Source organism: Gorilla gorilla, chromosome 10 (assembly GCF_029281585.2).
Source record: "Gorilla gorilla gorilla isolate KB3781 chromosome 10, NHGRI_mGorGor1-v2.1_pri, whole genome shotgun sequence".
In the NCBI taxonomy this organism is placed as follows: Eukaryota; Metazoa; Chordata; class Mammalia; order Primates; family Hominidae; genus Gorilla; species Gorilla gorilla.
In genome coordinates this window covers 21,696,582-21,717,848 of record NC_073234.2, presented here as the reverse complement: position 1 = coordinate 21,717,848, position 21,267 = coordinate 21,696,582, and the positions used below count along the sequence as shown (strand labels likewise).

Here is a 21,267-nt window from a genome sequence, read left to right as displayed (position 1 = left end):
GGTGCTTGGCATGTATCCCTCCAAAAAAGGAAGGCTTCCTGGAGGAGGAAGACTAGAGAAGGAAGCCTATAGATGAAGAGGTTGCTCTAGGCCTGGGACAGAGTGTAGATGGGAAAACGGAACCGAGAGGATTTTTATTTGGCTTGAACCAAAGGGGCGAGTTGAGTCTTGGGCAGGTGGTTCTGGTTTGCTCTGGGGTGGGACAGGGGCAGAGGCTGATGCTGAGAGATCGGGGGTGGCTGGTGATGTTGCACCATAGGATGCCACTTGGGGCGAGGCCAGGTGACCCTCTGGCCTGTCTAGAGGTAGCAAAAAACCTACCTGTCCAGTATCTTCACCCGGGTTGCACTGTGCCTGTCAAACCTGGGTTGCACTGTGCCTGTCAAAGCAAACCTGCTTTTGCGTGGTAAAGCTCCCAAACTTCACACTCAAAGTGGCTCTCAGACTCTTCCTTCTTTTCCACAACTGCTGGCCACTTTGTCGCCCATTATCCTAGCATTGCACACAGCAGATGAACTTGGGCTAGTGGGTACCCAGCACGTCCATGGGTGTTATGCTGTGTGTCTCCTTATAAGATATGTTTGTTCCCCCAGGGCAAGGGGTATGCTCCTATCTGTCGCCACCTTCCCACAGAAGCAACAATTGCTGTATTCAGTGTTGTACACAGCATCGCTCAGACATGAGGTGGTGTGCAGTGGCAGAGTGTCCCAGGCACATTCAGGTGTCATGGTGTCAATGCTAGAGAGATCCCCTCTGCTCCAGGGCACCTGCCTACAGCCCAGGATGCAGGAGCCTCTGCCTCCCTCCTGTGGCAGTAGGGGGAATGGCAGGTCATAGCGGGGGTGCAGAGGCTTCTTCCTGGGGGACCCTATTTGCGCTCTGTCCACCTTGATCACCCTTCCTCCTGACACCCCCTTAAACCTCATGGCCACCCCATCTGCCCCTAAGTCATTGCTCTTCAGTGCTACCATCCTTTTGAGACACCCCATTTCCTCCCAAATACATCTGCCTGCCACCACCCTGTCCTCTCCCCACCTCTGCCTGAGTCCTGTCCTGCTGGGTTCCAGGTGACCTCCGCATCCAGCATACAGTGACGGCCTCCGTGCGCCTCAGCTACGGGGAGGACCTGCAGATGGACTGGGATGGCCGCGGGAGGCTGCTGGTGAAGGTAGGTCCCCTCACGGGGTACTGGCTCCCTGCGGCCCGACCCTTACAAAGTACCCCTTGTGCTCTGGGTAGAATGGCTTTGTGTGGTGGGAGAAGAATTCCTTTCTCCTCATGGCCTACACCCCCAGAGCAAGAAACAGGCCTCTCTTGTTTATGAGGCTGGTGTTTGTTTTCTGGATGCCCCTTCTTGGCCCCGGGGATTCTTCCTGCTGGGCTCTGCTATCCCAAGGGCCTCTAGACTGGGGTGGGCTCTTATGGGGCTGGGGAGGGAGCAGGTTTGCTGTCCAATCTCCCGGGTGAAACAAGGCCCGGGAGCAGGGGTGTCTCCCTGGGTGCCCACTGTGGGCAGTAAGGGAAGAGCCAGATTGGCACTCTCAGCTAAGAGAAAGCCTGCCCGGGAAAGGTTGCTCAGGAAACCACCAGATTCTTCCCCTGGACACTGGGACTCTGCATGTGTGGGCCACTTCCTCTTGTTCTTGGTGGTCCTGGAATCACACTGGATAGCAATCCATACTTTTCATTGGGCCTCCATCAACACTGTTTCTCTGGAAATGACCCTGGCAGGTGGACAGTGCAAATATTACTGCCATTTTATAAATGAGGCAACCAGGGCACAGGAAGTGGAGGGACGGTCCAGCACTCCAGAACTTCCAGGGCTAGGATAGACTCCTCTGATCAGAGGACTGATCCCACTCTGACCCCCACCAACCCTATCATGGCAGAGCGAGGATTAGTTCTCTGCCTCATGCCTTTCCCATCAGAACAAAAAGTGGTTCTCGCTTTTTGGTCTTGAATGCCTTTACACTCTTAGAAATTATTGAGAACCTCAAGATCTTTTGGAGGATTATATTTATTGGTATTTACCAGATTAGAAATTAAATTAGAGACATTTAAAATATGTATTTATTAACTCATTCAAAAATTATGATAATAAACCCACTACACATTAATATAAACATCACTGTTTTGGGGAAAAGTAACTGTTTGCCAGAACAAAAATAAGCAACAAGAATAATACCACTGCTGCACATTTCTGCAAATTTCTTTAATGGCTGGCTTAATAGGAGACAGCTGGGTTCTCATATCTACTGCTGCATTCAATCTTTTGCAATATTGCATGTCATGTGGTCTCTGGAAAATTCCACTCTATACTTGTAAGAGAATGAGGAGGGAAAAGGCAAATAATGTCTTCATAGTATTATGAAAGTAGTTTTGGTCTTGCAGACCCCTTGAAAGTCTCAGGGACCCCTATGGGTCTCAAGACCACACTTTGAGAACCACTGCGCTAGATTATGCCTGGGATCCCTGGAGAGCCTCCTCCTGCCTCCTGGGGTCCTGTGCTCCACAGGGTCCTTGCTATAATCCTGGGTGGCAGGGGCAGGGTGTCAGGTTTCACCCAGGAGATCCTGGCGTCCTCCATCCTCGTGTGGCCATGTTCTTTCTCCTGTCTTAGAGCTCCTGAGGGAATTTCAAACTAACTCCTTTTTTTTTTTCCTTTTATGAAAATAAACCTGCAACCACAGACCATAAAGCAGGAAGGTCTGGGAGATCCTCTTGTCAACCTCCCTTTTCCAGTAGGAAATAAAGAGCCATTATTTCTGGAGCAGGAGTAACTTGCCCTAGGCCTCACGGTCGTTTAGTTACAGGGTAAGGACCAGAACTTGGGTCTCCTGGTTCCTGACCAATTTTGCCTCCTGCACCCCGGTCTTCAAGGGGGTGCTTCACGTTAGCCAGTCCACTTTCTTTTTGTTTGTTTTGTTTTTTGAGAGAGGGTCTCACTCTGTTGCCCAGGCTGGAGGGCAGTGGCACGATCTTGGCTCACCACAACCTCTGCCTTCCAGGCTGAAGCGATTCTCCTGCCTCAACCTCCCGAGTAGTTGAGATTACAGGTGCCCACTATCATGCCCAGCTAATTTTTGTATTTTTAATAGAGATGGGGTTTCACCATGTTAGCCAGGCTGGTCTGGAACTCCTGACCTCAAATGATCCACCCTCCTCAGCCTCCCAAAGTGCTGGGATTACGGGCATGAGCCACCACGCCCAGCCAGCCAGTCTACTTTCTCAGCATCTTCCCACCTCACAGAGAGGGTGCTCTCCACCCATGCACTTTCTCCCCTTGATCAGCAGGGCTGTAACTTCTCATCCTGGGCAGCTGCCCTTCCTCCCCTCAGGTTTCTTTGGTCTTTGTCTCTCCCCTGAGGAGAAGAGAGGCCAACTTCTTTCTCTGGGAGGGGATGTAGGGTTATTTTTGGGGGTGGGTTTGTGTCAGTTTAGCTAACAAGAAGAGGTTTCCTTGGCCAAGATTCAGGACAGGGTCAGATGACCCCATGGCCTATAGAACTGTCTTTTTATATATATTTTTCTTTTTTCTTTTTCTTTACACAGATTCCTGGGGCTCATGGAAAGGGACTATCTTGTGGGTTTTATTATGAAGCAGGAAAGGGGGTGTTTGAGTTGGGGCAGGAGGTGGGGAGCCTCAGAATACTGACACCAGGGCTTTTGGGGATGGAAGTGTGGAGGCGAGAGCTGGATGGAGGCCAGCTGGGGCAGAGGCGGTGCAAGAGGAGGTGCTGCTAGGGGCCCCCTGGTCTCCTTCCCCTGCGTGTGGTGTGCACGCTTTGTCCCCGTGGGGCTGGTGGTCCAGGCAGCAAGGCTCCAGCCAGCAGAAATCACATCCTCTGTGTGCTGTTTCCCTGCCCTGCTGGCTGCCCTGCAGGGCCCAGCTCTGCCTTAGGCATAGCAGTGTGGAAAAGATCCTTGCACAGGCTTCATTTAGTCAGAACTGTCACTGAGCAGAGGTTTATTTCAAATAGTGAGTGTCGCTAAGTGACACTGAGAGAGTCTCTAAGTGTCGCCCCCACTCTCCTAACCCTGGCCGAGCTGACCTCCGAGACAAGCCAAGGGGATGGGAGAAGACCTGGTTTTAGAGTGGGGCATGGGAGTGATGGCTGGCCTGGTGGGGGTGAATGAAAACGCCTTTGGGGAGCATCAAACTCTGAGAAAGGAGAGAGAAAAGATGCTGAGAGGCGGGAAGGGAGTGGAGGTGCACCACCAGTTATGCCGCCTTGCCCAGGGTGCCCTGACTGCGGGCATTGCATTCCAGCGCATCAGGAGGAGAACCTAGTCATTCACTTACTTATTCATTCATTTGTTCAACGATTCATTCATTTAACAAACACTTACTGAGTGTCTGCTGGCACTGCTGTGGACTGAATGTCTGTGTCCTCCCCAAATTTATATGTCGAAATCCTAACCCCCAAGGTGATGGTGTTACGAGGTGGGGCCTTTGGGAGGTGATGAAGAATGAGATTTGTGCCCTTTTAAAGGACCTCAGAGAGCTTGCTAGCCCCTTCCACCATGTGAGGACACAGCTAGAAGGCACCATCTATGAACCGGAAAGCAGGGTCCTCACCAGACACCAAATCTGTCGATGCCTTCATCTTGGACTTCCCAGATTCCAGAACTGTGGGCAATCAATATCAGTTGTCTATAAGCCACCCAGTCTGTGGTATTTTGTTATAGCAGCCTGGAAGGGCTAAGACAGGCACCATTCTGGATGCTGAGATCACAGCAGTGAGACAAAACAGACAAAAATCCTTGCCTCATTTAGCTTAAGTTCTAATGGAGAGAGACAGACAATAAACAAAGCAAACAAGTAAATTATATTATAGATCGGAAAGTGATAGATCCTGGGGAAATAAAGCAGAGAAAGGGGCAGGATGTGCCAGGATTGGGGGGATTTAAATTTTAAATAAGGAGGTGGGAGAAGGCCTAATGTGACAACATTTGGTATTTGTCAAGCAAACAAGGAAACACTACTCTGTCCCCTTTCTTAACAGTGTTTACTTGGGTTCGATTTCTATGGGCCTGGGACCTTCTACTGGATTGTTAACCCTGCATTTTGTTAGGTTGGAGCTGGAAGCTGAAAAGGGGCTCTAAGAGCTGACCCTAGCCCCTGAGGGATTCAGAACGCGGGGAGGTCATCCCACCTTGGTAATGACATGCGGAGAGGGAGTCAGGACTCCTGGGTCCCAGCCCCCGCTCCACCTTCAAATCGGGGTCCTCTCCGTAGAAACCAGCAGATGCCCCCAGCTGTGTGGGGGAAGGGCGGGCTCCACTCTGCTGGTTGTCCCCGAATGTGCACTTTGGGCTCAGAACTTTGTTCAGTTCTGAGAATGGACAGTAAACCACATGCTCATGGCCTGGAGTTTGAACTGTGCCTCTGCTTTGCTGCTGTCACCCTGGCAGGCTGCCTCAGAGCCTCTGCAGACTCCTACTCCTACCCATCATCACCCTCAGAGTCTTCTGTGGCTCGTGGCCCTTTCTCTTCAGTGATGCCCAGGGCCTGAGTGGCAGGCAGCAGGTTGCGGGGAGGTGTTTCTTGTCATTAACCGTGAGCTCCCGGAGGGCTTGGACCACACCTGGCAGCCTGCTGGGCCCACACCGAGTGACCAATGCGAAGTCTTCCTATATAGAGGGGCCTTGAGTTTGCATGTGACTCTGGGTGGGGGGGTCAGGCCCACTGCTGTGGATGGCACAGAGGGCAGAGCGCTTCGGGCTGGGCTCAACCTGCCTACTCACCCTAGCTCCGCCACTACTTCCCTGAACTTAGGCAAGTCACTTTGCCTCTTTGGGCCTCCCTTCTCCATCCTTAGATGATCTGATAATTTCTAAAATCCCTTGTGGCAGTACAGGGCTCTGATGATTTGGGAACAGGGATGGAGCTGGTAAATTTACACTGCAGTTCACTTTTTTTCCCCCCTTTTGCAGCCTAGGGCTTAGCTGCCTTTTATTACATTCATATTTATTTTTCACCCGGGGATTTTTTTTTTTATTTTTATTATTAAAACCATCTCATTAGCTAAACAACTATGCCGCTGCTTTCGCGGCAGCGGCTCCAGAGTGGCCTGGTCTCTCCCGCAGCTGTCCCCCGTCTACGCCGGGAAGACCTGCGGCCTGTGTGGGAATTACAATGGCAACCAGGGCGACGACTTCCTTACCCCCTCTGGGCTGGCGGAGCCCCGGGTGGAGGACTTCGGGAACGCCTGGAAGCTGCACGGGGACTGCCAGGACCTGCAGAAGCAGCACAGCGATCCCTGCGCCCTCAACCCGCGCATGAGTATGTGAACCCGGGGGCAAGGCAGGGACCTCGCAGAATCTCGAGGTCTCCACATTAGTTCAGTGCGTTCCGGAGGCAGTGCTCCCACCGCGGAGGGCGGGGGCGGGGAGCGAGCAAAGGGGTGGGGCTTTGTTTTTACCGTCAGCACTTGATCATCTGAACTGGGCCATTTGCTCTTCAAAGTCCCTTTATTGGGCGCCCTCCACGGGCCAACCCCCGGGAAAGAAAAAAAAAAAGTCTACCGAGGCGGGAGGATCGCTTGAAGGCAGGAGTTCGAGACCAGTCTGGGCAACGTAGGGAGCCCCCATTTCTATTAAAAAAATAAAAAAATAAATAATAATAATAATAATAAATTTGCCGGGCGTGGTGGGGCGCGCCTGTAATCCCAACTACTTGGGAGCTACGTGGGACGGTTGCATGAACCCAGGAAGGTAAGGCCGCAGTGAGCCAAGATCGCATCTCTGCACTCCAGCCCGGGCGACAGAGCAAGACCGTGTCTCTACAAAAAAAAAAAAAAAATTCCATAGTCCCCGTCCTTCGACCTTCCCAGTCTACTGCAGCAGCAGCTTACAAACTCAGCGTTAGATGATTGTAAGATAAATGGACTTGGGGGTGGGGGTGGCATTTGCAGATTTCTCTGCGTGACCTTGCAGCCCTCTATTAGCAGCACTGGGCTATTTCCAGGGGAGTGTTGACCGGGAGGGCGTGGCACCCCCCTCCTCCCCACCACATCCCAGGCTCGCTCCTCTCACCCCACAGCCAGGTTCTCCGAGGAGGCGTGCGCGGTCCTGACGTCCCCCACATTCGAGGCCTGCCATCGTGCCGTCAGCCCGCTGCCCTACCTGCGGAACTGCCGCTACGACGTGTGCTCCTGCTCGGACGGCCGCGAGTGCCTGTGCGGCGCCCTGGCCAGCTATGCCGCGGCCTGCGCGGGGAGAGGCGTGCGCGTCGCGTGGCGCGAGCCAGGCCGCTGTGGTGCGTGCCCTCCCTGCCCGCAGCCCTCCGGGCCGCCCCCCAAATCCGTCCGCGTGTGCTTTTCGAAGCCCTTTCTCTGCGTTATTTCCTGTGGAAAGAGGGCGTAGGGCATTGTGACAAACATGGGTGGGGAGGACGGTTCATTTGCACCCACTTTTCCCTTCCACCTCCCAGCAGGACAGGCGGTGGGGACCGGCTGATGATTCGGGCCTGTTCCAGGAAGACAGGTTGGCTCCTCCTACCTGGAGGCCTAGAACTTGGGGGTCCATGCAAAGCTTGGGTTTCCTGTGGCCGCTGCCACCTACTGTTCGTTCAGCACATAAGGTCAGGCTGTGGAGCGAGTGGGTCCCAAATCCCACTGCGTCTCCGCATCCCTTGAGAGTCCGATGAAGGCAATGGGAAATTCACATACAAACCCTTTGCTTGTAACTCCAGGCAAACCACCGATGGACAAAACCTCTGGCGTTGTATAAAGTTACATAAAGGTGAATTACATCACTGTCCCCAGTTGGCTTTAGATTCTCACTCTGCACTGTTGGATTCCTGGCACCAGAGTTGGTATCTGCTCCCACTCTCTGGTCCCTTGGGTGGCTGGATTGTCTCACTTTTTTGTTTTTGTTATTGCTCTGGGGACATTTGCTGCATGCCCAGTGTGGTCGGGCAACAGTGATGATGTAGAACTCCAAACTTCCTGTTAGGGTCACAGATGGAAACGGCCGCCCTACTAGATACCTATCATACTAAGTGAAAGGATGAGTAGATTCAGGGCAGGGAAAACCAAGGAAGGCTTTCTGGAGGACGTGTACTTGGCTAGGGTTTTAAAAAGCCGCTTTCTTCGCAGAGAAGACTTGTTTCCAATGGTAGAATCATAGTAGGCATACAAGTGACGAGTATATTCTGTTAAGAATAAGGCATAGTGGATATTCTGTTTTTTAGGGTAAAGTGGATGTGTTTAGAAATTAAAATGTAGGTGTAGTCCCAGCTACTTGGGAGGTTGAGGCAGGAGGATAGCTTGAGTCTAGGGATTTAAGGCTGCAGTGAGTTATGATCGCACCACTGCACTCTGACCTGGCCAGCAGAGAAAGACCCTGTGTGTGTGTGTGTGTGTGTGTGTGTGTGTGTGTGTGTGTCTGTGTATACATATATATATATAAATAAAGTAGATGGTCCTGTTGGAAGAGGAGTTATGAGAAACAGTGAAAGGAATTAGCATCTATATTTAAGGAGAGTGTAGGCATGGGGACCCTAGAAGTGCTACTATTTTGGGTCCAATGAGCCAACTCATGTTTTGAGTTGTAGAAATGTCATATGAAAGAGGAGCAGAGACAACAGTAAGGGCGAAAGGGACAAGCACTTAATGCAGCAGTTGTGCCCTCCCCATTCCTCCAGCTCTGGGATGTCTTGGGGAGCCACAGGCTAGGGGCTGGACAACTGGGTCTGGGTCCTTACTGGCAACTTTCCCGTGAGGTACCAGTTATGTGACCTTGAACCCTTCACGTAACCCCTTTGCACTTCAGTTTCTTCCTTAGCATTTGCTATTTAGAAATTGGGGAAAGTAATGAGGAGTGAATGAGATGCTGCTTGTGGATATTCTTTGCTTGTCCACCAATGTTAGAAATGACGCATTATCAGTATGCGGCAGCATCCGCAGGATTTCTTAATTTAGGACATTCTCCTGGAATGCTAAGGGCCCACTGAAATATTCTTTAATCTGTCATGAACAACCATTCTTAACCTCCACTGAACAGAACAGGGGAAACGGGCTGATGCTTCAGTAGTGGGGATAAGATTCAGTTAAAGAATGTCTTGACTCCTGAGGCATTATGATAGGGTAGAAAGGGAAGGAGCTTTCCCTGGAGACTGTTAAGAACAAGAGGGGTCTGTCTCTGTGGATTTATGTGACAAGAGACTAGGCTGACCAGATGGCCTTGGGCTGTCCCTTTGTACCCAAGGCAGTTGGGTAAGTCTCCTGGGTTCTTGCCCCAATCTTTTCTTGACTTGGAGAAGAGCTCAGTCTCAGCTGTCCCCTCTACCCACTTTCACTTTCTCTTCCAGAAAAATGAACAGAGCTCCCTAAACCAGTGAATCTATTCATAAGAAGAGGTCACATCAATTGGAGACATTCACGGAGCACAGACTTACCATGTAGCTACTTTGTGGGATGGTATGAGGAGATTCAGGAGAAGCACACGCATTTTTTTTCCTCTTGCAAATTGGTTGTGCTTCCTATGGGAAGACAGGAACACAGGCTCTCTGAAGGCAAGGACCAGGGCTGGCCATCTCTGCCTCCCTGGGCCTAGCATAGTCCCTGGCATGCAGTGGATACACAAGAAGTGTCTGCTAAACTGAGATGTGCATTGTTTCTTTGGGGAAGAAAGCTAAAGGAGAAATTTAATAAGGCTCCAAGCCAGCTCTAGAGATAGCCTATCAGAACAAAGAAAGTTCTCAAGTCTAGCTGCTCTTTAATGGGTAAAATGTGCCCTTGTCATTGTAGGCTCAGGGGGTTGAAAGACATCTCCATCTTTATTGTCTAACACATCCCATCTTAACCTACACTCCCTCAATATTCATCCAATAATCCAACCTTTCCATTCTTGCAGAGAAAAATCAATGTCTAATAGGATTAAAGAGCCCCTCCCTTCCCAGCTACCTTCAAACACCAAGTTCAGGGTGGTTGTAGGAGCGGGAGGCTGCAGGGTCTCTCCAGAGGCTCCCCACTCCATTGTTCAGGCTCACGGCCAAGGCTTACTTTTATAACATCTGTGAAATGCCCTGCCAGTAGGTTTCTGCTGGAGCAATGGATTTGAACAGAGAGGGGAAGGATTGTGATGGTCTCAGAAGAAGCATGCCCAGGGTGAGGTTCTCATTTCTTGGGCAGCAGCTGGTCTGCACAGGGAAGGCATTTTGAAAGGGCAGAATGCTCCCCACACCTTCCCTGTCCTCTACCCTGCCCATAAGGAATTTTGTCACCAGAATGCCAGAGCTTCTGAGGCCTAGGCCTTTCTCTGGAATACTCCTTCCTTCTTGGGCCCGCTGAGCTGGGGCTGTTTCCTTAGCAATAAGAATGATATTAATAATTATCATCAGTGAACATTATTAGCAGTGAACATTCTCCACATGCCAGACATTCTTCTAAATGTGTTAGCTCATTCAACCTTCACAAAGACTGGGTGGATACTGTTATTCCATCCAGTGAGGATACTGCCCAAGGTCACACAGCCAGCTAGTGGTGGACCTGGGCGCGAACCCAGGTATTTGGGATACAGAGCCCGTTCCCTTAGCAGCGTTGCCACTTTGCTACACTTCCTCCTGGCTTGTGTCTCTTGCAGTATTTCTCTGTGGGAGGCTAGGGAGGGTGAGGACTGTGGGCAGATGGGTGCGGCCCACTTCGCTGGGGTAGGTATGAGTGTCTCTCCTCCTTGGGACCAGCATGTCCTCAAAGGGACTGTTTTCTTTCTAGAGAGTAATGGCTATGAGCATGAGCTTTAGGGCTGCAGAGAGCTGAGTTCAAATCCTTCCCCTGCTTCTTGCTGTGAGGTATACCCCTAACAAGTCACTCAGCCTAAGTTTCTTGAAAGGGGGTGATGAGAGCTAACTCGGCATGAGGCATAGAGCCCACGTAAGAGCAAGGCATTCAGTAGGTGCTCCATAAATGGTACTCATTGCTGTCACGGGGTATGCCCTTGCCCGTCATTCCCAGTTCTTTTTAATATTCACAGCTTCAAAACCTGCCAGGATTTCTACTACATCCTAGGCTTTGAGAATTCAGAGATGACTAATGCACATTCCCTGTGGTTGAGGAAAGGAGAAAATGTGTGCCCCCATAATTATAATACATATCTGCATGCTGAAAAATACACATTAGCTCATAGTGGGAAAGGAAGTTGGTGACCATACAGATATAATTGGGGGTCACTTGGGGAAAACTGGGTAAAGGGTACATGGGATCTTTCTGCATTACTTCTTGTAATTGCAAGCAAGTCTACAATTATCTCAATAAAAATTTTAATTAAATAATTGGGGGTCACAGCTACAAGGGGTGGCAAGTCCTAGAACCACAGTCCTTGCTGTCCAACATTCCCGCTGAGGCCTTACTCCTTCTCCTCTCTCTTCTAGAGCTGAACTGCCCGAAAGGCCAGGTGTACCTGCAGTGCGGGACCCCCTGCAACCTGACCTGCCGCTCTCTCTCTTACCCGGATGAGGAATGCAATGAGGCCTGCCTGGAGGGCTGCTTCTGCCCCCCAGGGCTCTACATGGATGAGAGGGGGGACTGCGTGCCCAAGGCCCAGTGCCCCTGTTACTATGATGGTGAGATCTTCCAGCCAGAAGACATCTTCTCAGACCATCACACCATGTGGTAAGTGCAGGCAGCAGTGTCAGGGACCTCTAAGACAGCAGAGCTGGGGAGGAAAACGGGACCCCCAAGTCCTTTACTTCATGGATGGGTAAACTGGGGCCCAAGGAAGGAAGTGACTTGTCCAGAACTGTACAGCAAGTCAGAAGCAGAGCTGGGATTTGGTCCAAGTCTTCTGACTTCCTTACTACACAGGGAACTGGGATTCCTGGCTGGCAGTAGGAGTTCTTGAGTTTTATTGCCAACTATTATGTGTTGGCCCCCATTTCTGGGCTTTAGGTCTCAGTTTTCCTTTTCTGGAACAGGAAAAGGGAGATCTGCCTATCACCCTCCTTTCCGGCCTGCTTTCAGTATTCTCAAGCTGAAGCATTTGAGCAGGAAGAACATGGACCACTGCAGCGCTGCCTCCATGGGGCATTGCTACCCTGACCTACTTCATGCACTTCCCCAAAATAGCTCCAAATCATGCTTGCTTCCTGCAGCTCTTTGCCTAGGCCTTCTGTGACGGTCGGTTTCAACAGGGTTGCCATGAGCATGGAAGAATTTTACAACAGGACATTTGTTGAGCAAACACTTACCTGTCACCTGTTCTGTCTTAGTTCTGGCTAAGAATCGGTGATCTAAAGATGAGCCAGGCTGGAGCAGTGGCTCACATCTGTAATCCCCAGCACTTTGGGAGGTGGAAGTGGGAGGAATGCTTGAGCCTGGGAGTTTGAGAGCAGCCTGGGCAACATAGTGAGGCCCTGTCCCTATATACAAAGAAAAAAAAATAGTTGGCCATGGTGGTGCATACTTGTAGACCCAGCCACTTGAAATACTGAGGTGGGAAGATTGCTTGAGCCCAGGAAGCCAAGGCTGCAGTGAACTGTGATTGTGCCACTGCATTCTAGCCTGGGCGACAGAGGGAAATCCAGTCACCAGACACAGTACCTGATAGTCTACTAGGGAAGACCAGTTAGAAACATCCTGATTGGCCAGGCACAGTGGCTCACGCCTGTAATCCCAACACTTAGGGAGGCCGAGGTGGGCGGATCACGAGGTCAGTAGATTGAGACCATCCTGGCTAACACAGTGAAAATACAAAAAATTAGCTGGGTGTGGTGGCGGGTGCCTGTAGTCCCAGCTATTTGGGAGGCTGAGGCAGGAGAATTGCTTGAACCCAGGAGGCGGAGGTTGTAGTGAGCTGAGATCTTGCCACTGCACTCCAGCCTGGGTGACAGAGCGAGACTCAGTCTCAAAAAAAAAAGAAAGAAAAAAAGAAAAAAAAAAGTCCTGAATATGGAAAATTTCAGACAGACATTAAAGTAGAGAGAATAGTATAAGGAGCCCCAACGTATCCATTCCCAGCTTCAATGATTATCAGCACTTTACCATTCTTATTTAGTCTGTTGACTCCTCTGCTGTGTTGCTGGAATAGTTTTTAAAAAAAGCTGTACATATTACATCATTTCACCTGCAAATACTTCAGTATGTATTTCAACAAATAAACAATTAAAAAAGTAAATGTAACCATAGTACCATTATTAACCTGAACATGAACAATAATTCCTTAATAACGTCTAACATTCAATCCATGTTCACTTGTTTTTTTTGAGACTGAATTTTGCTCTTGTTGCCCAGGCTGGAGTGCAGTGGCACAATCTCGGCTTGCTGCAACCTCCACCTCTGGGGTTCAAGCGATTCTCTTGCCTCATCCTCCCAAGTAGCTGGGATTACAGGCGCCTGCCACCACACCCCGCTAATTTTTTGTATTTTAGTAGAGACGGGGTTTCACCATGTCAGGCTGGTCTCGAACTCCTGACCTCAAATGATCTGCCCGCCTTGGCCTTCCAAAGTGCTGGGATTATAGGCATGAGCCACCACACCCAGCCTGGAGGATTGTTTTGAGGTGGAGCAGAAGTCTAGGGACTAAACGCACAAGGTGTACTCCACAATCCCCAAGGTAAGTCCTCTGGCACGAACGCATGCTATATGAAGGAAGACTAAGACTGGAGGGAAGTTGGGATGAGGTTCAGGGGTCTTCAGAAGTGAGGGGGTGAGCACTGATGCTGGAGCAGTAGGAATGGGGCCCCTGGAAGGTTCTTAGCAGGGAGCAAATAGGATCCAAGAGTAACTTCAGGGGGTGGGTTTTGGGAGCTGCATGAGGTGTGATGGCAGGGAGAGCATCTGCAGGAAAACATTGACTTTGACTGATAAGAAGGTAGCGAGGCCTTGGATCAAGCAATAGCAGTAGAAGTGGAGAGTGGAAGCCAGAAGCCAGAGACGCTGGGAAAGCAGATGGACTAGTGGGATGTTTGAGAGGAGGAGGGGCTGTTGCAGATGGCCCTGGAGTTCTGAACTTGAACGCCTGTGAGGACAGTGACGCAAGAACAGCAAGAGGGCCCTCTGGAGGTAGAGGGCAAGTGATGGCTTTGGTTTTGGCCTTAATGACTTTGAGTTACCATCTTGGTGAACAAATGGAATCAACAGCTTGAAATGGGTCTGGAAGGTGAGTGAGAGGTTGGGGTAGAGAGAAAGATGTACATGGAGGTGACAGTTTCAGCCATGAGAGTAGTGAGGATCCCTAAGGGGAGTGGGCCAGAGGGCAGAAAAGAGGACTGAGTCAGAACTTGGGGGAATGTTCAGAGGGCAAGAGGAAGAAAAAGAGGATTGCATGAGAGAGGCCAAAGATCAAAGGCCAGTAAAAAGGGCAGAACCAGAACAGTGCCATATCACGGAAATGAAGGGCAGAAGGGAGTAAGGACCTCCTCTGCGGGATTGATCACTTGGCCTTAGCCCAGTGCTGTTTTACTACAGTTGTCTGGCTATAGTTTTCCAGGAGTTTCTCTCTGGGACCTTAAAACAACACTGTTGGGCAGGCAGGACTTGCTTTTTTAGTAAAGAATTTGAGGCTTAGAGAGACTATCACTTTCCTAAATCAGCCAGCAAGTGACTAGAACCCAGGGATTCTTGAACTCTCCATATTACAGTGAGAATAGACGGTTGAATTTGGCGATCAGAAGGTCATGGTGGCATCTGTGTTTCAGTGGTAAGGAAAGATGCTAGACTATAGGAAGTTGGTATGACTTGGGAGGGCAGCAACTGTTGCTGCCTATTTCACTAAAACAGAGAAGGTGGGAGAAGGTGTGCCTTGGCCCCTGGGTGAACAGGGCTGGGGAGTGACCCTGGCTTTGGGCTCTTTTTAGGGTTTGACATCAGGGACCTCTCCATGTCTGCGTCCTCCTTGTCTCTCTTTTAGGCACCAGGGCTGAAAGCTATTCAGCAGCTTGTCTTTCCACTTCATTTAGAAAATTGGGTTTCACGGAGAAGGTGTGTTGGAAGGACCTCGGGGCCTGTGTGCCGCTGTTTATTTTTATTCTTTAGACAACACACTGGAGAATGAGCCTCGCTGGAGCAGGTGCTAGTGGTGGTCGTGAAAAGGTGGCAGGAGGGTGAAATGCCGTGGCCTGGAGGTTCTGCAGACCGCGTGCTTGGTCATCCCAGCGGCCATCACAACGGAGTATTTCTTCTTCTGCAGACCAGGCTCAGGGCCAGGAGTTGATTTTAAACCTATCTTTGAGGCTTTTTAGAAAATTAAGCTTTTGGGTCATGTCCAAATGACAGATTGAACATGACATTTACAGGGGCGGGCGGAATTTTCTCCCTTAAAACTAGGTATTAGTTAAAAATCAGAAGAAGGCACGGGTTCTGCATGTGCTCAGAAAGGGAAGGGCTGATTCTCTTGTTCATTCAACAGATATTTATTGAACAGCAGCTGCATTAAAAATGTTCAAAATCATTACAGTCGATTGGGCAGGGTGGCTCACACCTGTAATCCCAGCATTTTGGGAGGCCGAGGTGGGAGGATCACTTGAGGTCAGGAGTTTGAGACCAGCTTGGTCAACATGGTGAACCCCTGTCTCCACTAAACATACAAAAATTAGCTGGGCATGGTGATGCGTGCCTGTAATCCCAGCTACTCTGGAGGCTGAGGCCGGAGAATTGCTTGAACCCGGGAGGTGGAGGTTGCAGTGAGCTGAGATCATGCCGCTGCACTCAAGCCTGGGCGACAGAGTAAGACTCTGTCTCAAAAAAACAAAAACAGGCAGGGCACGTTGGCTCACGCCTGTAATCCCAGCACTGTAGGAGGCCGAGGCGGGTAGATCACAAGGTCAGGAGATCGAGATCATCCTGGCCAACATGGGGAAACCCCGTCTTTACTAAAAATACAAAAATTAGCTGGGTGTGGTGGCGCTTGCCTGTAATCCCAGCTACTCGGGAGGCTGAGGCAGGAGAATCGCTTGAACCAGGGAGTAGGAGGTTGCAGTGAGCCGAGATCGAGCCACTGCACTCCAGCCTGGCGACAGAGTGAGACTTGGTCTCCAAACAAAACAAAGCAAAACAAAACGGAATAAAATTATTACAGTCCGAGAAATGCAAATTAAAGCAATGAGTATGACTTCATACTAGACTGGAAAAATTAGACATCTGGATAATGCAGAGCTGAGGGGCATGGAGGCCTCATCTGCTTTTGTAAGGCATAGACTGGTTGAGTCATCTAGGAGAGTACTTGGCACATCATGTGCAGGTCAGGTATTCACACCTGCTATCCCCGCACTTCTGCCTCTGTGCAGATAGACTAAAGAAATCCTTACACACGTTCATTAGGACACATGTCTGCAGATGTTCAGCACAGCTTTGTGTGTGGTGGTGAGGAGCAGGTGACAACCTATGTCAATCACTGGGACACTGAATGGGTAAAAGGTGTATTGTGCAACAGAAGTCACAGACAAGTGGTCCATGTCTTCACAGGGATGAATCTTACAAACACGGTGCTTGATGGGAAAAGCAAAACACAGCATGCTATGTGATGTCATCTATACAAATTAAGCATACATACAAAGCAACCGCACACGTTTTATAAAAATATGCAGTCAGTTAGGAGACTTTTACGTGGTCCAGGCAAGAGGTCATAGTGTCTTGTCTCATGACAGTGGAGATAAAGTGGATATGAATTTCAGTGGTATATTGGAGGCCAAGTCCAAGGGCTTGATGATGAATCAGATACAGAGGATGAGGGAGAAGACAGTGGCAGGGATGATCCTGGGTTTCTGGTTGCGAAGCCAGATGGATGGCGTCACCATTCAGTGAATCAGCCCTGGAGGAGAATTGGCTTTGGTCGGGGGATCATGAGTTTAGTTTTGAATATACTGAGTTTGAAGTGTGTTTGAGACTCACTACATTAGTGAGACCATGTAGGCATTTGAGTATATGGGTCTGGGGTTCAAAGGAGCGGTCCGAGCTGCTGATGTAGATTTATGAGTCATGTCTGTGATTGGAGCTGGGGATGGCAGCAGAGTGTGAGAAGAGGAGCGAGCCTAGGACAGAGCCTGGGGAAGGCCAATATTGAAAGGCCAGGCAGTGGGGGCACATTGAAAGCTGAGGCTGAGAAGGAGGAACCAAGGAAGTGGGAGGAAAACCTGGAGAGACAAATATTTTTTTTTTCTAGAAGAGTGGAGTGTTCAACAGTGATGAATAATGTTGAATGGGATCAATTAAGCAAATAACTGAAAAAAGTCCCGTGGGATTTAGTGACGTGGGGATCATCCATTGGTAACGTTAGTAAGCTGTGCTTCAGGAGGGGTGATGGGACTGGGACCTGCTTGGAAGGGGCAGAGAGTGAGTGGGAGGTGAAGATGTGGAGGCAGCGAGTATAGACGAGTCTCGTGAAGCTCGGCTATGATTTTCCTCTCTACAGCTACTGTGAGGATGGCTTCATGCACTGTACCATGAGTGGAGTCCCCGGAAGCTTGCTGCCCGACGCTGTCCTCAGCAGTCCCCTGTCTCATCGCAGTGAGTACTGTCCCCCTGGAAGGCCCATTGACTCCATCCTGCCCGTATTCCTCACGTGTGGAATGGCGGGAGAGAGCTGGGTGACACCGTCAGATGTGTGTGTGCACCCAGGCATGGGTCTGGCTTCGCCCAGGATCGCCATCATTTCTGGGTTTGTGTGAGTGACTTTCAGGCCAAGGCATGTCTTTGCATGTGTCAATCCCGACCATTGAGGCAAGGAGTATTTGATTTTGTGTAAGGGGAAAGACCTGCAGATAAATTCTATGAGACCCCTATTTTGCCCGTGGAGACCTTAACCCAGTGGATAGCTGTGAGTTGGTGGCCTTGATTGTGATGACAGTCACCATTCTTTGATGGCCTCTTGTTTCCTATGGACATGCTGATGAAGACAGCTCTTTCTTGAGAAAGCTTCTTGGATGGGTTTGAAAGAGAGAAAGAGAAGGGTTGGGTCCATTGCTCTCCATTCGAAGGTCCTAACAGTGGCTGCACTGTCTTTTTTTTTTGAGAGTCTCACTCTGTCACCCAGGCTGGAGTGCAGTGGTGCAATCTCAGCTTACTGCAACCTCTGCCTCCTGGGTTCAAGCAATTCTCGTGCCTCAGCCTCCCAAGTAGCTGGAATTACAGGCACGTGCCACCACACCTGGCTAATTTTTTGTATTTTTAGTAGAGACGGGGTTTTGCCATGTTGGCCAGGCTGGTCTCGAACTCCTGACCTCAAGTGATCTGCCTGCCTCGGCCTCCCAAAGTGCTGGGATTACAGGCATGAGCCACCACACCTGGCCTGTTGTACTGTTTAAGGACCAGGCACGGAAGGGAGAAGGGGCTGACCTGGTACTGGGGGTTTCACATTTACATTTATGGATCGCAGCACCCTTATTTGCTTCCAGAAGGCTTATCCTTGCTTAGAAAGGACTCTTCCAGTGGGAGAGAGATAAATGGCTATCTTCAGTCTCCAGCTTGACTGCTTCCCTCTCTGCCTCTCACTTTCCACAAGGCTCCTTCTGTCCAAGGGACCCAGTTCTGTGCCATGCTGTTTGCTTCCTGGCTTGCCCTGCGTGAGAGGTCTGGCTCCTGGCGTGACCGACTGGAGAGCGTCTCTCAGCCTAGAGCTGGGGCAAGATCCCGAGGGCATGGGGGGCTCAAAGGTTGAGACCAGAACTTGTGACCTCAAGATCACTCCATCCTTCTGCGTCTTCTCTCCCTCTCAGAGCGTTTCCCCACACCCAGTCTCTCTGTTGCATTCTGCCTCTCAGACCTACCTTCCGTGCTTCTGCTCAGAATCTTCTAGTCTGGTCACTGGAAAATGTAATCTTGTTCAAAGTCAGGAAACTCCTGGGATTCTGTGCAGATTGGGAAAAGCCGTTTAGTCTTTTGGAGTTTCAGTTTTTTAACAAGAGTTTCCATATAAAAATAAGGCTAGAAATTTTGACTGTTTTGCCCAGAGAAGCGAGTATGTGATACAAATGCTATTAAGTGCACCTGGGCTTTGGAAAGAAAGGTGCTGTGTCAGTCATCTGCTGTCAGTATTACCCAATTAGCCATTGATACCTACTAATTGCCACGAAGTAGGATATGTCAATGCGCAAAGTAGATAGAAATCCCTGGCTTCATGGAACATGCGTTCTAGTCGGCCCAGTGGCTTGGGGAGGACAGTGAACAAGTAAGTGAGATGTGTAGTATATCAGATGGTGAGAAGAACATATATAGGATATCAGAGGGGAAGCAGCAGGGAGGGGAGATTGGAGTGTCCAGGGATGGAGTGTTGCGGGTGTTGCAAATTCACGTGGAGTGGCTGGGCAGGGGCTGACGCGAGCAGAGATCTCTTTTAAAGCCATTGTGGTCAAATGGCCTTCTCTCCCCACATTAGTTGTAACCATTTAGGAATGATTCTGTTGGGTCCATTAAAACTCCTTTTTAGCACCCAAACTCAGGTCTTTTCAAGCCTGGGTCTGGAAATTTCTGCAATGCATCCTGATTCAATGTAACCTGCTATAGCAAGGTTAAGGGTGATGACAAGTATGGGACATTAGATGAGAGCCGGGGTCAGAAGAGCTGCCACCAATGGAAGCCAGAGGTCAGAAGCCCAGGTGAGAAGATGCCCTCCAAGTCCCACATAGGGACCCTGGCTCAGGCAGCCGCTGGTCCCCGCGAGTGGGCAACTCTGAGTCTCTTGAATTTAGTCACAGGCTCTAGGGGACCAAAGGACAGTGTGGAAGGCAGGTCCATTCTCTCCTTCACTAATCATCTCTTTGCTTTTCCTACCTTCGAGGCAAAAGGAGCCTATCCTGTCGGCCCCCCATGGTCAAGCTGGTGTGTCCCGCTGACAACCTGCGGGCTGAAGGGCTCGAGTGTGCCAAAACGTGCCAGAATTACGACCTGGAGTGCATGAGCATGGGCTGTGTCTCTGGCTGCCTCTGCCCCCCGGGCATGGTGAGTCACCAGGCACAGAGCTGGTGCCTGCCCTTCAGTTTTCTTGTAGGCAGGGATGAGTGAGGGGGCTGTGGAGCCGGAGAGAGGAAGAAACAAGGGCTAAACACGGATGGTAATGGAGGTGGTGCTGGTAATGGGGGCATGGAGGAGGGGAGGCTCTTCTGTGGCAGAGTCAGCTGCCAAAGTCAGGGAGGGAGTTGTTAGGAAAATGCCTGGGGTTGATCCTCACAGGATCTGACAAAAATATAAGAACTTAGCTTACAGGCGTGCCATAGGAAGCAAAGAATTTCCAGAAAATACGTACAAGTGAAAACAAGCACAAGTGAAAACAAGCATTCCCACTAGAATTTTGCCAGGGGCCGCCTTCCATGCTATGAAAATGGAGGGACACACATATATTTGCATATGATTGACGTACATGCATATAATTTTCTATTTCAAAAAAAGACATTGATGTCCCTGCCATGTCACTAGCAAGCCATGGGCCCAACAAGTCTCTTCCCCACAATGAAACTTGTTTTCCTCATCTGTAATGTGAGTCGTGAGGTCTTGGCCAGCCCTTAACATTCCATGACTCCGGTGCTGTGCCTGAAACAGGCATGGAGGCCGTGCATCCAAGGCTGTGCTGGTTTGCGACTCCTGGCTCCTATGTGGATGTTCTGCTGCTGGTGGCAATGATCTGAGCATGCCTACTCCTCCTTATCTCCCTCCCAAGTCTAATCTTAGCCAGTGTAGTATTAAATAGATTATGCATACACACTGAAGGATGCAACTTCCAGATGTTTCTCTTTCAAAATGCATCCTGTCTTCTTGTTTTCCCCGACTCCAATTCCTTATGCCCAAAGTGAATGGTGAGGAGTTGGGGCAGGGGCTGTGGAGGCCAGAATGGGAGAGGGTGGTTCTCAGATGGCTGTGGAGGGGACTTAGTGATACCCAGGACTCCGCTTGAGGGGAAGTGTCCTGGACTGTGGGACCTGTCAATATTCTGTAGAGGGAATGTGGACTCAATTACCAGTGTCTCTCAGGAAGGCTGGGATTGCAGTGTGTGAAGGACAGATGCTTACTTTTCTACTCCCCCTTCAACTCTTTCTTCTCCCAAACAGAGAGACCAACTCTTGTTAATTCTCCCCTCCTCTGTCTTAGCCTCTGAGGGTTTTGGAACCATCTTTTCTGATGAGGAGAGCTAGCGATTGGCCAGTGAGCACCTTTGAACTGGAAGGGTTGTTTGGTGCCTTAGCAGAAGGTGGATATCAGAAGGTGGATATCACGAAGGGTCTCTAAGGTGGGGCATCTCAGACCTGGGTAGGAACAAAAAATAGGAGAGGGCAGGGGAATCTTCCTTATCGCTCTTCTTTATCCCTGGGGCCTCTTAGGTAGAGTGTCTCAGAGC

The 21,267-nt window shown here is 50.1% G+C and overlaps 1 protein-coding gene across 1 annotated transcript in view; it reads left to right on the top strand.

The window, feature by feature from the left end:
- VWF (von Willebrand factor) overlaps nt 1-21,267 on the top strand; it is a 176,120-nt gene that overhangs the window by 61,129 nt on the left and 93,724 nt on the right. The window contains exons 13-18 of the mRNA XM_031016658.2: nt 1,068-1,168; nt 6,091-6,286; nt 7,046-7,261; nt 11,378-11,618; nt 17,353-17,447; nt 19,717-19,877. Coding sequence (XP_030872518.2) covers nt 1,068-1,168; nt 6,091-6,286; nt 7,046-7,261; nt 11,378-11,618; nt 17,353-17,447; nt 19,717-19,877 — 1,010 coding nt within the window. The remainder of the gene's footprint in view (nt 1-1,067; nt 1,169-6,090; nt 6,287-7,045; nt 7,262-11,377; nt 11,619-17,352; nt 17,448-19,716; nt 19,878-21,267) is intronic.